Consider the following 14,760-nt stretch of genomic DNA (forward strand, 5'->3'; position numbering starts at 1 on the left):
CATGCAAAGAAAGGGGAACCCTTTTTGACAAAGATTTCTGCATTATGAGTAACTCCTCAATACTTCTTCTGTTATCGCCATCTCAGATTGGCAATAGCAGGGGACATTTCATAAAGATGTTTATTATATAAGTAAAGCATTTTTTCATTCAGGAATGATCAAAAATAGATTTTATTTTACAGTAAGTGCTACTGAAATCCCAAGCCCTGGCTTCTAGTTACAAAGCAGCACAAAAGTGAACCGGCTAGGAGGGTCACGCATATGCATATTCCAGGATCCAGTCAAGATTCTGGTCAGAATACCGATACCGGAATCCTGATGCCAACAGAATGCCGTCGCCGGCATCCTGGAGGGATCAAGATACCAATGTCAGCATCCCAACCGCGGCATCCCGAAGGTAAGTATGTGGGTTATGGTTAGGTCGGGATGGGGGATTAGGTTTTGGGACCATTCTGGGTGGGTTAGGGTTAGGCACCAACTGGGGTGAGGTTAGGGTTAGGTAACACCCGGGGTGGGTTAGGTTTAGGTTGCAGGAAGGGGGGATTAGGTTTAGGCACCACCGGGGGAAGGTTAGGGTTAGGCACCACCGGGGGGAGGTTAGGGTTAGGGGGGAGAGGGGAAGGTTAGGCTACTTACCAGCCCCTGTCAGGATGTTCACCATGGGGATGCTGCTGTCAGTCTTCTTTTTTTTTTTAAATTATAAAAGTTTTTAAAAACCGCTAAAATCATGTAATTTTTGCAATCAAAAACTCAAAATTAAAATTAAAATCTGATTTCCGTACCGCGGGAAGATCAGATCTGCAACTCAGATCTGTCCAGATCTCTTCAGGAGATTAGAAACGCGACTCGGATCTGTCTGGATTCATGGAATTTGGGTGGATTCAGATTTCTGGAGAAGCAAACCACACACATCTCTAGTTACCGCTAATGTCATTTTTAGAATGTAGTGACTTTCTTAGTTTTATAATACAGTATTTGGGAAAACCAGATTCAAATTTTTCCATGTTTAGGTCACAAAGGGGCTGATTCAGCAAGGATTGTAATTGCAAAGCTGCACGCAGGCTATAGATATATGATGTATGCACGCAGGCAGCTTTGCAATTGTGACCCTTGCTATTATGCAAATGCAGCAGGAGGTGTATGAGGGGAAGATGTTTCAAGCCTTGGAGAGTTGGTTGGCGGAACGCAGTCATGCCTGTGCATTTGAAAGCCATTACAGTGGCGTGCATAATTATGCCCCTGTGATTGCATACGCTGCCAGAGGTCTAGATGGCAACAGGAAGTTTAGCAGTTTGTGAGGTAGGGTCAGCTCAACCACAACTGTGTGATTGATTCCGATGTTACCGATGTTTTTGCTGACTTGCGGATGCATGTCATGAGAAGTGGGCGGCTTTATACAGTGATGGGCGTCTTGGTATACTGCTGCGGTTGCAGTGCGATTGCATCCATTAGCATATTTTCACAGTGAGTGGGTGCGAGCGAATGCAGCCTTGTGATCTATGCTGAATCAGGCCCTAAGCTTCATGATACACATTCTACTGGTGCCTATTCTAAACTCTCCTGTTCTATACCAAATAGGACACTTATATCTACTGTGATAGGATCATTGGTAAAGTGGTCTGTGGCAGGTACATTTGTCCCAGATTCCTGTCTTATGTGTTTTAAACCTCCAGGAGAAAGTCTACAGTGTAGCAGGCTTGAGTCTCGGCTTTTTGAAAAGCCGGTTTGGGACCTGGGGGTTGTGGGTGAGAGGAGAGGGAGGGCTCCACCCACGGCCACTCCAGGTTTTGGTTCTCGCAGCCTGGTAACAGGCTTGATTGGGTTCCCACCTGAGGGTGGCCAATATAAGCCTAGTGTGTTGAGGGCTGATTGTCTCACCTGGGAGAGCAGACAGGGAGTTTGCTCAGAGACACTTGAAAACCTAACTGTAAGTGTTGTGCTGTGCTTTTGTTGCTGGTGAGGGCATTAGGCCCTGCCAGGTTCTGGTAGTGAGGGAACTACCTGTGAAGTTAGTGCCCCGACAGGGCTAGGATTTATGTTTATGTTTTCTTTATGTTGTTTCTGTCATTGTACAATAAAGACTGGCGCCGACCAGCTTGTACTTGCATCCAGTCTGGCGTACTGTTTTCCAGCTGCTGTGTGTGAAAGGAAGGAGTCCTCTACCCAGGAGAGGGACCCCCTAACCTAACTGTGTCACAATAGGGTGGAGAATGCGGGCACCCACACACACTGAAGTTGCAGCGAGAGGAAAACTTTCCGTTTAAAAATTAAAGGGACAGACACCCAATTTGTGAGTGTGAAAATAACACTGTGTCCTTGGAGTCCCATAGAGGAGGCGTCAGCCAATGCTCAGAGAGGCAAGGTTCAGCTTCCAACCTACACCCCAGGACAAAATGGAGGACATTATTAAGGCCTTGCTTCAAGCTACAGCAGCTCAGCAGGAGACAAACAAACTTCAGCAGGAGACTAACAGACTTCAACAGGTCGCCATTGAGGAAACCCGCCAGGCCTTAGCGGAAAACAGCCAGGCCATAAGAGAGGTGGTACAGCACCTGGTCGCCCGGCCCAGAGATGTTGCTACTGGTCCTCCCACCCCCACTCACTCCGTACAAGCCAGTCACTTCCTTCAAAAGATGACTTCGGGTGATGATGTGGAGGCCTATCTCGCCGCATTTGAAAGAACGGCCAAAAGGGAGAGTTGGCCCAAGGAGCAGTGGGCAAGTCTGGTGGAACCTTTTTTGTCTGGGGAGCCACAAAAAGCATATTTCGACTTATGCCTGGCTGATGCCAAGGACTATAAAAAACTAAAACAGGAGATCCTAACTCACTTGGGAGTCACCACCTTTGTTCGTGCCCAACGGGTCCACCGCTGGGAGTTCCATAGGGACAAGCCTCCACGTTCACAGATGCATGACCTCGTCCATCTGTCCTCAAAATGGCTACAGCCCGAGACGCTGACGGGACCACAGATCGTGGAAAGGGTCGTGATGGACCTGTACCTGCGATCATTACCTGTGACTCTGCACAAGTGGGTGAGCCATGCAGACCCTAAGTCCACGGACCAGTTGGTCGAGCTGGTGGAGAGGTACGTGGCAGCTGAGGAGCTGATGAGTATGCCCCACCGAGCCCCGAAGGTGCACCGGCGAACTCCCACAGACACTGGTAAGACTGTTCCAGGGGAGAAGGGTGCTGGGTGGTGGAATGTACCTAAGACTGAGGGTGTAGAACCTGTAGACAGGCCTGCCAGGCCAGGAAGGTTCTTGCCCCGTAAACGACTAGACATTAATATGACTCTGTTTCCGATGTGGTGGCTTCGGCCATATTGCCGCTAATTGTTCACTTACAACTGAACCTATGCAATGTGATACTGCTCATGTCTACCGCAGGGGGTCTTTCTTTGCACAGATAGCCTGTATGGCTGACCGGCAGGCTGAGATTGATAAGCACATGTGTGTACTCACTGTAGATGGCAACCGAGTAGAGGCACTGTTAGACTCTGGTAGCTTGGTGACACTTATAAAAGCTGAGCTGGTGAACCCCTTGAGGCATACAGGGAAAACTGTTGGTGTGACCTGCATACATGGGGATACTCGATATTATGTTACGGCCGAGGTGAACATCGAGACACAATGTGGCTCTGCTATAGTTTCTGTGGGTTTGGTGCATGGTCTGGTGTACGATGCAATATTGGGGAGAGACTTTGCTCACTTCTGGAAGTTGTGGGAAAGCCGTTTTGTTCCAGAGGTGAACAACCCCGATCCATTTGAGAAGGTTGTTGATGTAGTGGAGGAGGGAGTTTCTTCTGAGTCAGAGTTATTCCCTTTTTCTACTATGGTTGGCGAACTAGAGAATGCGGAACGTGACGGTGGCCCACCAACTGATGTGCCTCCCATTGAGGTGGGAAGTGTTGTTGGGCCAAGTGATCATCTGCCTGATTTAGAGGTCAGAAGAGAGGTCTTTGCCGTGGAGCAGTTGAATGACCCTACTTTGGTAAAAGCCAGGGAGAATGTAAAAGTAGTTGATGGTAAACCCGTAGACCCTGATAGTACTTTGTCCTATCCCCACATGGCAATGTGTCAGGATTTGTTATATCAGGTGACTAAGAAGGGGGAAGATATTGTGGAACAACTAATAGTTCCCAAAGCCTACAGAAGAACAGTGTTGGATCTGGCCCATGGTCATATAACGGCAGGCCATCTAGGGGTAGAGAAAACCACTGAGCGAATAATGCAGAGGTTTTTCTGGCCTGGGCTTCATAAAGAGGTGTCTGACTTTTGCGCATCCTGCCCTGAGTGTCAGTATCATGCTCCCAGGCCACATTTTAAGGGTCCACTAGTTCCATTGCCTATTATAGAGGTGCCGTTTGAAAGAATAGCGATGGATTTGGTTGGACCCTTAATGAAGTCTGCCAGGGGACACCAGTATATTCTGGTCATAATGGATTACGCTACCAGGTACCCGGAAGCGATCCCGTTGCGCAATACGTCAACCAAGACCATTGCCAGAGAGCTAGTTCATGTCTTTAGCAGGCTGGGTATACCCATGGAGATACTAACTGACCAGGGTACACCGTTTATGTCAAAAGTCATGAAAGAGTTATGTCGCCTGTTCAAAATTGAACAGTTAAGAACTTCGGTTTATCACCCCCAAACCGATGGGCTGGTCGAGAGGTTTAACAAGACGTTAAAACACATGCTTAGGAAAGTGGTCGACAAGGATGGTAGGGATTGGGATTACTTATTGCCGTATTTATTGTTGGCCATAAGAGAAGTTCCCCAGTCCTCCACCGGGTTTTCACCCTTCGTCTTGTTGTATGGGAGACACCCAAGGGGGTTACTAGACATTGCCAAAGAGACATGGGAGGGGCAGTCTAGTCCTTACAAAACCGTGATTGAGTATGTTTCTCAAATGCAGGAGAGAATTGCAGCGGTAGTGCCGATAGTGAGAGAGCACCTGGAACAGGCTCAACAGGCACAGCAGAGGGTATACAACCACAATACTCGGTTACGCAGCTTTGCTCCTGGGGACAGAGTGTTAGTGTTGGTTCCCACTGTGGAAAATAAACTTTTGGCTAAATGGCAAGGGCCCTTTGAAATCTTAGAAAGAGTGGGGCAGGTCAATTACAAAGTTTACCAGCCGGGGAAAAGAAAGCCGGAACAGATATACCATATAAATCTGTTAAAGCCCTGGAAAGATAGAACGGCACTGTCGGCCGTCCGAGCCCCTCCAGTAAATCCAGGGCCCTTAGTTCCCGAAGTGACAGTGGCAAAAACCCTGTCGGCAATTCAACAACAAGAGGTCAAGGAGTTTCTGATCATAAATAGGGTGCTGTTCTCTGATGTACCTGGGAAAACCTCGGTCATTAAACATGACATCATCACTGACCCAGGGGTTAAAGTTAATCTAAAGCCCTATAGGTTGCCAGAAGCACAAAGAGAATCGGTGTCGAAAGAAATTAAAAATACGCTAGAGTTAGGGGTTATTGAAGAATCACATAGTGAATGGTCAAGTCCCATTGTGTTGATTCCAAAGCCCGATGGGAGTGTGCGTTTCTGCAATGACTTCCGAAAGTTGAACAGTGTTTCAAAATTCGATGCCTACCCGATGCCAAGAGTGGATGAATTGATTGAGAGACTAGGGATGGCAAGGTATTTAACCACTCTTGACCTAACCAAAGGGTATTGGCAAGTACCGTTAACCGAGAGCGCCAAACAAAAGACAGCTTTTTCAGCACCAGAGGGCTTGTTTCAGTACAAGATGTTGCCCTTCGGGCTACATGGGGCACCTGCTACCTTCCAAAGAATGATGGACAGGATTCTAAGGCCCCATAGACGGTATGCGGCTGCTTATCTGGATGACGTGGTCATTCATAGTCCTGAATGGCAGTCTCACTTACCCAGGGTACAAGCAGTTTTGGACTCCATCTATAAGGCAGGTTTGACAGCCAACCCAAAAAATTGTTGTCTAGGCATGGAGGAAGTAAAATATCTGGGATACACCAGGGCAGAGGCCTGATAAAGCCTCAGCTCAATAAAGTTGATGCCATACAAAACTGGCCACGGCCTCTGAATAAGAAGCAGGTGAGAGCCTTCTTGGGAATTACGGGGTACTACAGGAGGTTTATACCCAACTTTGCCACCATGGCAGTCCCACTGACTGACCTGACCAAAGGCAAACAAAAAGTCATGGTAGAATGGAGTCCTGAGGCGGAGAAAGCTTTTCAGGAGTTGAAAGTAGCGTTGTGTTCCCAACCAGTCCTGATGACTCCTAATTTTGACAGGGAATTCATAGTACAAACCGATGCATCAGAAATAGGTATAGGAGCGGTCCTGTCCCAGAACAAGGAGGGTGAGGAACACCCTATTTTCTATCTAAGCAGAAAGTTGAATGTACATGAGAGAAACTATGCCACAGTGGAGAAGGAGGCGTTGGCCATAAAGTGGGCGTTAGAGGCTCTCAGGTACTACTTGGTTGGAAGAAAGTTCAAATTGATCACTGACCATGCCCCTTTGAAGTGGATGTCCGAAAATAAAGACAGTAATGCGAGAATTACGAGATGGTTCTTGGCGTTACAAACTTTTAAATTTTCAGTGGAACACAGGCCAGGAAGCCAGCTGGCCAATGCTGACGCGTTGTCATGCGTTCATTGTTTGGGGGCTTCAGTTGTTCCGCCCCACAGGTTGAAACAAAGGGGGGGGATATGTGATAGGATCATTGGTAAAGTGGTCTGTGGCAGGTACATTTGTCCCAGATTCCTGTCTTATGTGTTTTAAACCTCCAGGAGAAAGTCTGCAGTGTAGCAGGCTTGAGTCTCGGCTTTTTGAAAAGCCGGTTTGGGACCTGGGGGTTGTGGGTGAGAGGAGAGGGAGGGCTCCACCCACGGCCACTCCAGGTTTTGGTTCTCGCAGCCTGGTAACAGGCTTGATTGGGTTCCCACCTGAGGGTGGCCAATATAAGCCTAGTGTGTTGAGGGCTGATTGTCTCACATGGGAGAGCAGACAGGGAGTTTGCTCAGAGACACTTGAAAACCTAACTGTAAGTGTTGTACTGTGCTTTTGTTGCTGGTGAGGGCATTAGGCCCTGCCAGGTTCTGGTAGTGAGGGAACTACCTGTGAAGTTAGTGCACTGACAGGGCTAGGATTTATGTTTATGTTTTCTTTATGTTGTTTCTGTCATTGTACAATAAAGACTGGTGCCAACCAGCTTGTACTTGCATCCAGTCTGGCGTACTGTTTTCCAGCTGCTGTGTGTGAAAGGAAGGAGTCCTCTACCCAGGAGAGGGACCCCCTAACCTAACTGTGTCACACTACACATACTGTACAGCCATGGCCAAAAGTTTTGAGAATGACACAAGCATTGGTTTCACAAAGTCTGCTGCTTCAGTTTTTATGATGGCAATTTGCATATACTCCAGAATGTCATGAAGAGTGATCAGATGAATTGCAATTAATTGCAAAGTCCCTCTTTGCCATGACAATGAACTTAATCCCAAAAACAACATTTCCACTGCATTTCAGCTCTGCCACAAAACGACCAACTGACATCATGTCAGTGATTCTCTTGTTAACACAGGTGAGAGTGTTGACAAGGATACGGCTGGAGATCACTCTGTCATGCTGATTGAGTTACAATAACAGGCTGGAAGCTTTAAAAGGAGGGTGGAGCTTGAAATCAGTGTTCTTCCTCTGTTAACCAAGGAAACTGGTGCAGTCATCATTGCTTTGCACAAAAAGAGCTTCTCAGGCAAGGATATTGCTGATAGTAAGATTGCACCTAAATCAATCATTTAACACATCATCAAGAACTTCAAAGAAAGAGGTTCAATAGTTGTGAAGAAGGCTTCAGGGTGCCCAAGAACATCCAGCAAGCACCAGGACCATCTCCTAAAGTAGATTCAGCTGCAGGATCGGGGCACCACCAGTGCAGAGCTTGCTCAGGAATGGCAGCAGGCAGGTGTGAGTGCATCTTCACACACAGTGAGGTGAAGACTTTTGGAGGATGGCCTCATTTACTAGTGCAACAACCTCAGTGATCCTTAACACCTGCCCCGTTTTCTCCTATCCTAGCTTACTACTTGCTATACCAGTAACAAGGTAACAGATGTGGATGCTCAGCCTATGACAGGCAATTAACCATATTGTAATTCACTTCATACGCTGGAGGCTAGACCTACCTTTAGTGGCACCTAGCTTGGCTGCCTGCTACTTACTCACTCACTTACTTACTATTACTGGCCAGAGATACACATATATACCTGACCAGTCCTGAGTTCATACAGACTTCAATTGATAAAGCCACTCTCTGGTGAAATGTGCATCTTGACCACGGAGCCCCTGCTGTGCATGTGGCGACTCCATGGACAGCACACCACCACTATAGCATACTCAACATCAAGAACCTTTTCTGGGTGTTATCACCTCACTAATTTTGGGCCACCCACTGCGCTGTCTCAGACAACAGTGGGGTGAGAGTGACCTATACACATCAGCTCTCTCCCCATATCTTTCTTCTTTTGGGATTGGAGCTTCCTAAACCACTCACCTCATATTCTCTGAGATTATAGCTCACATATAGGGCAGCAGCATTCAGGATTTCCTCCTTCTCATGATTTTCTGTTTATCTCTTATACATATGGCACTCTCATTTACTTGCCATTGCACCAGGGAGCCTGCGCTGATTTCACCAGACTCCCAGTGAGGTAGACCCGATAAACAGCAGATGCCAATATCTTTCTTCATACTGCCAGGATATAGGAGGCAGGTCCACTAATACCCCATTAACTACACCTGTATATGAGATACAGCAGCCCATTGCACCATACTATACTGAACAGTAAATTTTTTCCACTATCCCTTTTGGTACTCACCTGATACTAATTACTGTGGTATTTAATTATTGCCTTTACCTCACCTTAAACAATCCAGACTAGTGAAACTACACTGCTCCACAATTTTGACTCCTACTAGATATTTTGCACCTAGTCTGAAAGAATAATTACTTTACATATTCATAAAAAGATATTATGTTGAGATGATTGATATATGAGGAAAAATGCTGTCCTAAATCGTGATCTGAATATTCATTAGTTTGCTTTTTTTCCTCTTCAGAAGATTATAGATTATTAACTGTTAATCATCTGCTATTAATTCATATGTGGTTGGATTGTGCTTGTCTTACAGATATTAGGATATTTTTCCCTTGTATAAATATATATATATATATATATATATATATATATATATACTTAAATCTTCACCTTGGCTACAGCTGCATCAGAACCAATTAGGGGTGGTTTCCCTTACATTTTGTATTGTGGCATTGGTACCTTGGATTATTAAATCTATTTACATAAATCTTGACCACTCTCTGATGTGCTGTTTGATACGATACAAGTGTTCGCTTTTTTAATATAACGTTGTGCAATTATTGTATGTATATTATTGTATGTTTATAATCTATTTGTTTCCTATGATTCTTTTATGACAAAACATTGAAAGTTAAGTTTTACTATCCAAGGTAGATTCTTGTGCCCCCAAATAAGAAAGTACTTTCTTTCCATTTTTTTCCATATCTCTATTCTACAAAAGGTGCAGGGATTGGACTGCTGAGGACTGGGGTAAAGTTATTTTCTCTGATGAATCCCCTTCAAATTGTTTGGGGCATCTGGAAAAACACTTTTGCAGAGAAGGAAAGATGAGCGCTACCATCAGTCCTGTGTCATGCCAACAGTAAAGCATCCTGAGACCATTCATGTGTGGTGCTTCTCAGCCAAGGGTAACTTCTCCCAACCATAAGGGAACAGTTTGGTGAGGAACAATGCCTTTTACAGCATGATGGAGCATCTTGCCATCAGGCAAAATTGATAACTAAGTGGCTCTGAGAAAAACATCTAAATTTTGGGTCCTTGGTGAGGAAACTCCCCAGACCCTGATCCCATTGAGAACCTGTAGTCAATCCTCAAGAAGTGGGTGGACAAATGAAAACCCACAAATTCTGACAAACTCCAAGCATTAATTAGGCAAGAATGTGTGGCCAGCAGTCAGTATGTGGCCCAGATGTTGATTGACAGCATGCCAGGGCGAATTGCAGAGGCCTTGAAGAAGAAGGGTCAACACTGCAAATATTGACTGTTTGCATAAACTTAATGTAATTGTCAATAAAAGTCTTTGACACTTATGAAATGCTTGTAATTTTACTTCAGTATACCATAGTAAAATCTGACAAAAAGGTCTAAAAACACTGAACCAGCAAATTTTGTGAAAACCAATACTTGTGTCATTCTCAAAACTTTGGGCCATGGCTGTATATTATATTTCTAGCCATAGTCTTAGAAGCTGGTGCAAAGTGTAGCATAGGTTTGCACCAGGGCTTAAAGTGGTCCTGGAGAGGTGTTGGAATTTATCTCTCCCGCCGCCTACTCCCAATCCCCAGCCACGCTAGTCTAACAGGCCAAAACAAGTGTGAAAACTGTTCTTTACACACACACAAACACACACACGCTGTTGTATATAGAAAATGGTAAAGTGAATGGCTAGGGGCCATCTAGACAGTATATAATCAGTGTTATTTTTCTGCAGTCCCTCTGAGTCCCCACAAACTAGTCTGTCACTTGGATACCCAATGTTTTTTTTGCAACCCCTATGTATTGCCTTCACTTAATTCTTTCCTTACCTATATGCTGCTTTCTCTAAAATAAGGGACCTCTGAAGAAATTGAGCCTCCCTAGGCAGACAGTGAGTGGCTCTCTGTGGGACTTCTGTGCAGGGACATGGTGGAGGTGGAACTAGTTCCACCTACCATTAGAGGTGACGGAACTCAGTTCCTTCCCATTTTAATCCCTGATCTGCACGTTGAATGTTTTCACATTGCGCATGCTCTGGAACCAAGCGTATGCAAGCACAGATGATGAACAATCATATGCAATTAAGTTGCATCTCCTAATTATGACTGAAGGGGCATAACTGGGCTTTAGTGGGGTGTTGTCAATGTTCAGTATATTGTCACAGTTGGCCAGTAGTGTATAACCCATGATTTCAGGAATATCCTTTGCACAAAGGACAGGCCTGGTGGTGAAAGTACTGTGCATACTGAAGATGCTGACGAGTGTGAAACAAAGGGCAACCCACTCGCAAACATGTATACAACTAGGTATACCATTGGGCAAATATACACATTTACAGTATTTCAATGTAAGCAATTCCCCAGCCTTTATGGCCGACTTGTGTTCAACTCTGCCGTAGCCCCATAATGTTTTCTCTACAGTCCATTGTTTTTACTTTGTTGTGATGTCTGGGATATTGCACTCACATAAAGGCTTGTTTAATAATATAATGCTATTAATACAAATCACTGTCTGGCCATTTACCAGTGTCTAAAACACATTCATACTGTAATACCCATGTAATGACATAGGGCCTGATTCAGAGCCGGACGCTATTTGCGCTCGCTCGTTCAGAAAAAGGGTCCGGCTATTTAAATTGAGCGCTCGCTCTTTGCGGTCTGTTGACGCCTCTATGTCTGAGCGAGTGAACGAAACATGCGCTCGCTATTTTGTAAAGACGCCCCCTGGCCGCTCGCATCATACGTCATCTCCGCTATTTATTTGATTAATTGAGTACATCGAAAGGCGTCTGAACTGCTCGCAGTGCTTGTGGTAGGATTTTCCTACCGCAATCATACGAACAGTTCAGGCTAAGAAACAACCAAGTGACGTGGTCGATGACGCTGCTTTGTTAATTATGAACACCCTTAAAACGCCCGTTTTGACCGTTTGGCACGCCTGCGTTCGGATCTCCACTCCCCGTTTTCAAGCACCTTCCCCTGTTACCACCCACAAACGCCTCATCCTGTCACTCAAATTAGCAGGCACTCGCAATTTTGCGAACACACGTTTTCCGACCGCACTGACTGGTTGGCACATGCGCATTACGACCCATACGCATGCGCAGATGTGCGAACATCGCTCGGAGCGAACGAGCGGCCTGAATCAGGCCCATAGATCTATGCTAAATCAATAACATGTTTCAAAATATTTTGGTTTCCATGTGTTTCATACACTATGTTTTTCCCCAACAGATACACAAAAATGAAGACTGCAACCAACATTTATATATTTAACCTGGCATTGGCCGATGCTCTAGTGACAACCACAATGCCTTTTCAAAGCACTGAATTCTTAATGAACTCCTGGCCTTTTGGAGATATTCTTTGTAAGATAGTTATCTCAATTGACTATTATAACATGTTTACCAGTATATTTACTTTAACTATGATGAGTGTTGACCGATATATTGCGGTCTGTCACCCTGTCAAAGCGTTGGATTTCCGAACACCATTAAAAGCAAAAGTCATCAATGTGTGTATCTGGATGCTGTCCTCCTCTGTTGGAATATCAGCCATTGTGCTTGGAGGCACCAAAATGAGTGATGGTGAGTACAATTACTGTTTTCTTTTTCCAAATATATACCTTTTGTATACATAAATACTGGATGTCAATGTTAATTATAGCACGTTAAATATATTTATCTTATGTACAACAAATGAGTCTCTATCTATCTATCTATCTATCTATCTATCTATCTATCTATCTATCTATCTATCTATCTATCTATCTATCTACAGATTGGGATGGAAAACCAGCCCGGGAAATTTCTGGAAGCAGCCCTTATGGGTGCGGGTCTGTTGAGGGGTCGGGGTCTGTGGAGGAGGGCAGGTTACTCCCTTCCCTTAGGGCCTGGAGGGGCTTTTGAAAGTCACTGAGGGGAGCAGGGTCAGCAACAGATATCTTGGTGAATGATACACTCTTTTTGGAGACCCCCATCCCTCTGCACTAGGTATAGGACAGTCAGTTTGGAAGTCATTTTTTCTTACCTATATGGCGGTTTTTCTGTAACGGGGAACCTCTGAGGAATTTGAGCCTTACTGGGCAGCGTCTTCAGCTGGCATTCACTATTCATATAGATCACACTGTCTGGAAGATGCCTGCTTATATAGAAATATAACCAATGTCATTATCATAACCAGATAATGTATAGTAACAGAAGTGTTTGTGCAGGGCAAAATGTGAATTTCCCTGATCAAACAATTTCTGTGTATTTCCAGGCCCCTGTGTTACTCCAGAACCCCTTATGTTTCTCCATCATCAGGCCCCCTGTGGTTCTCCTGGTCCCTTGTGGTTCTCCAGGGTACTTGTGTCTCTCCATCTCCAGGCCTCCATGTCTCTCTCAAGGACCCCCTACATCTCTCCATACCTAGGCCCACCTGTAGCTCTCAGCCTCATTCCCCCAGCCCCAGTATGTGTCAGCCTCATTCCTCAGCCCCAGTGTGTCTCAACCCCATTCCCCAGCTCCAATGTGTGTCTAAACCCCATTCCCCAGCCCCAGTGTGTGTCTCAGCCCCAGTGTGTCAGCCCCATTCTCCCCAATTCAATCCCCAGTTTGTGTCTCAGCTCCGGTGTGTCTCAGGCCCAGTGTGTGTCAGCCTCATTCCCCCCAGCCCCTGTGTGTCTCAGCCCCTGTGTGCCTTAGCCCCAATGTGTCTCAGCCTCATTCCCACCAGCACCTGTGTGTCTCAGGCCCTGTGTGCCCTAGCCCCAATGTGTGTCAGCCTCATTGACACCAGCCCGTGTGTCTCAGCTGCCCCTGTGTACCCCAGCCCCAATGTTTGTCAGTCTCATTCCCACCAGCCCCTGTGTTTGTCTCAACCTTGCCCCCCCATCCCCCCCTTTGCTGCCACCACTTACTTGCAGCTCCGCTGCTTGTTTCGGCTGCGGTGTCACTGTGTCAGCTGCTGTCCTGGAAGAAGGGAGTCAAGCCAGGCCACAGAGGGGTTGGACGGAGGAGCTATCAGTGGTGACTGACAGGCAATGCAAAGGCTTGTGGGAGGAGCCAGCAGCTCCCCCGTCTGCCCTTTTTTTTGGCAGCAGCGTGTGCGCAGGTGCAGCAGAAGTTGCACCGTCTGTACTCACTGTATGATGCAGTGTATGACTGCACAATGTGTCATTACATCCTGCATGTAGCAGCATGGCTTCGTTCACCACATCTGTGCAGCAAGCAGATGGGATGATGCAATGAATATCACACCGGCATGCACGATCAGGCATATACCCTACAATCCACGTGATATATAGTTCCAATCTGCGTTGTAACGATATATCATGCAACATAATGTGTACCCAGCTTAAGCTGTTTATGTTCAGCTCTTGGAAGTCTGTCACGAAAACATTAACTAGGCAGAACATGCATCATATATGCATGTGCATATGAAGTTAAATGCAGTCATTACTTATTTATTACCATTTATTTATATAGTGCCAGAATATTCAGCAACTCCTTACAACAAACACAGTAATAAAATGCGTTATGAAGTTTTCCGTACTGATCAACTTATACTAATCTAGCTTGCTGACCTGGACTGTAAGTAATGGTTAACCAGAATGTTATTTGCCAGGGGTGCCAGTGGTATGCAGTCGGGAAGCCGGTGGACCTAATCCCGACAGCTGGCTTCCCAACTGCTTAATCCCAGGGAGGGTTAAATGACAGGCATCTAAATCTAGACGACTGTAATTTTACTGACGCCGGGAGACCGTCACCTGGCATCCCGATCAAAGTGATGCCGGACGCCGAGCGCGGACAGCCGCAGGGGGGGAGGGTTAGGTTTTGGGATGCCGGGGGGAATTTAGGGTTAGGCACACCCCTGTGAGGTTAGGGTTAGGCTAGGGTAAGGGGGGTTCAGTTAGGCACCCCCGGGGGGGACTTAGGG

The 14,760-nt window shown here is 45.9% G+C and overlaps 1 protein-coding gene across 1 annotated transcript in view; it reads left to right on the top strand.

Moving 5' to 3' along the window:
• Positions 1–14,760, top strand: part of OPRK1 (opioid receptor kappa 1) — a 112,784-nt gene that overhangs the window by 63,249 nt on the left and 34,775 nt on the right. Inside the window, exon 3 of the mRNA XM_088469755.1 lies at positions 12,076–12,428. Within this exon, the coding sequence (XP_088325881.1) occupies positions 12,076–12,428 (353 nt within the window). The remainder of the gene's footprint in view (positions 1–12,075; positions 12,429–14,760) is intronic.

Source organism: Taudactylus pleione, unplaced genomic scaffold (assembly GCF_031769625.1).
Source record: "Taudactylus pleione unplaced genomic scaffold, aTauple2 ptg000093l, whole genome shotgun sequence".
Lineage (NCBI taxonomy): Eukaryota > Metazoa > Chordata > Amphibia > Anura > Myobatrachidae > Taudactylus > Taudactylus pleione.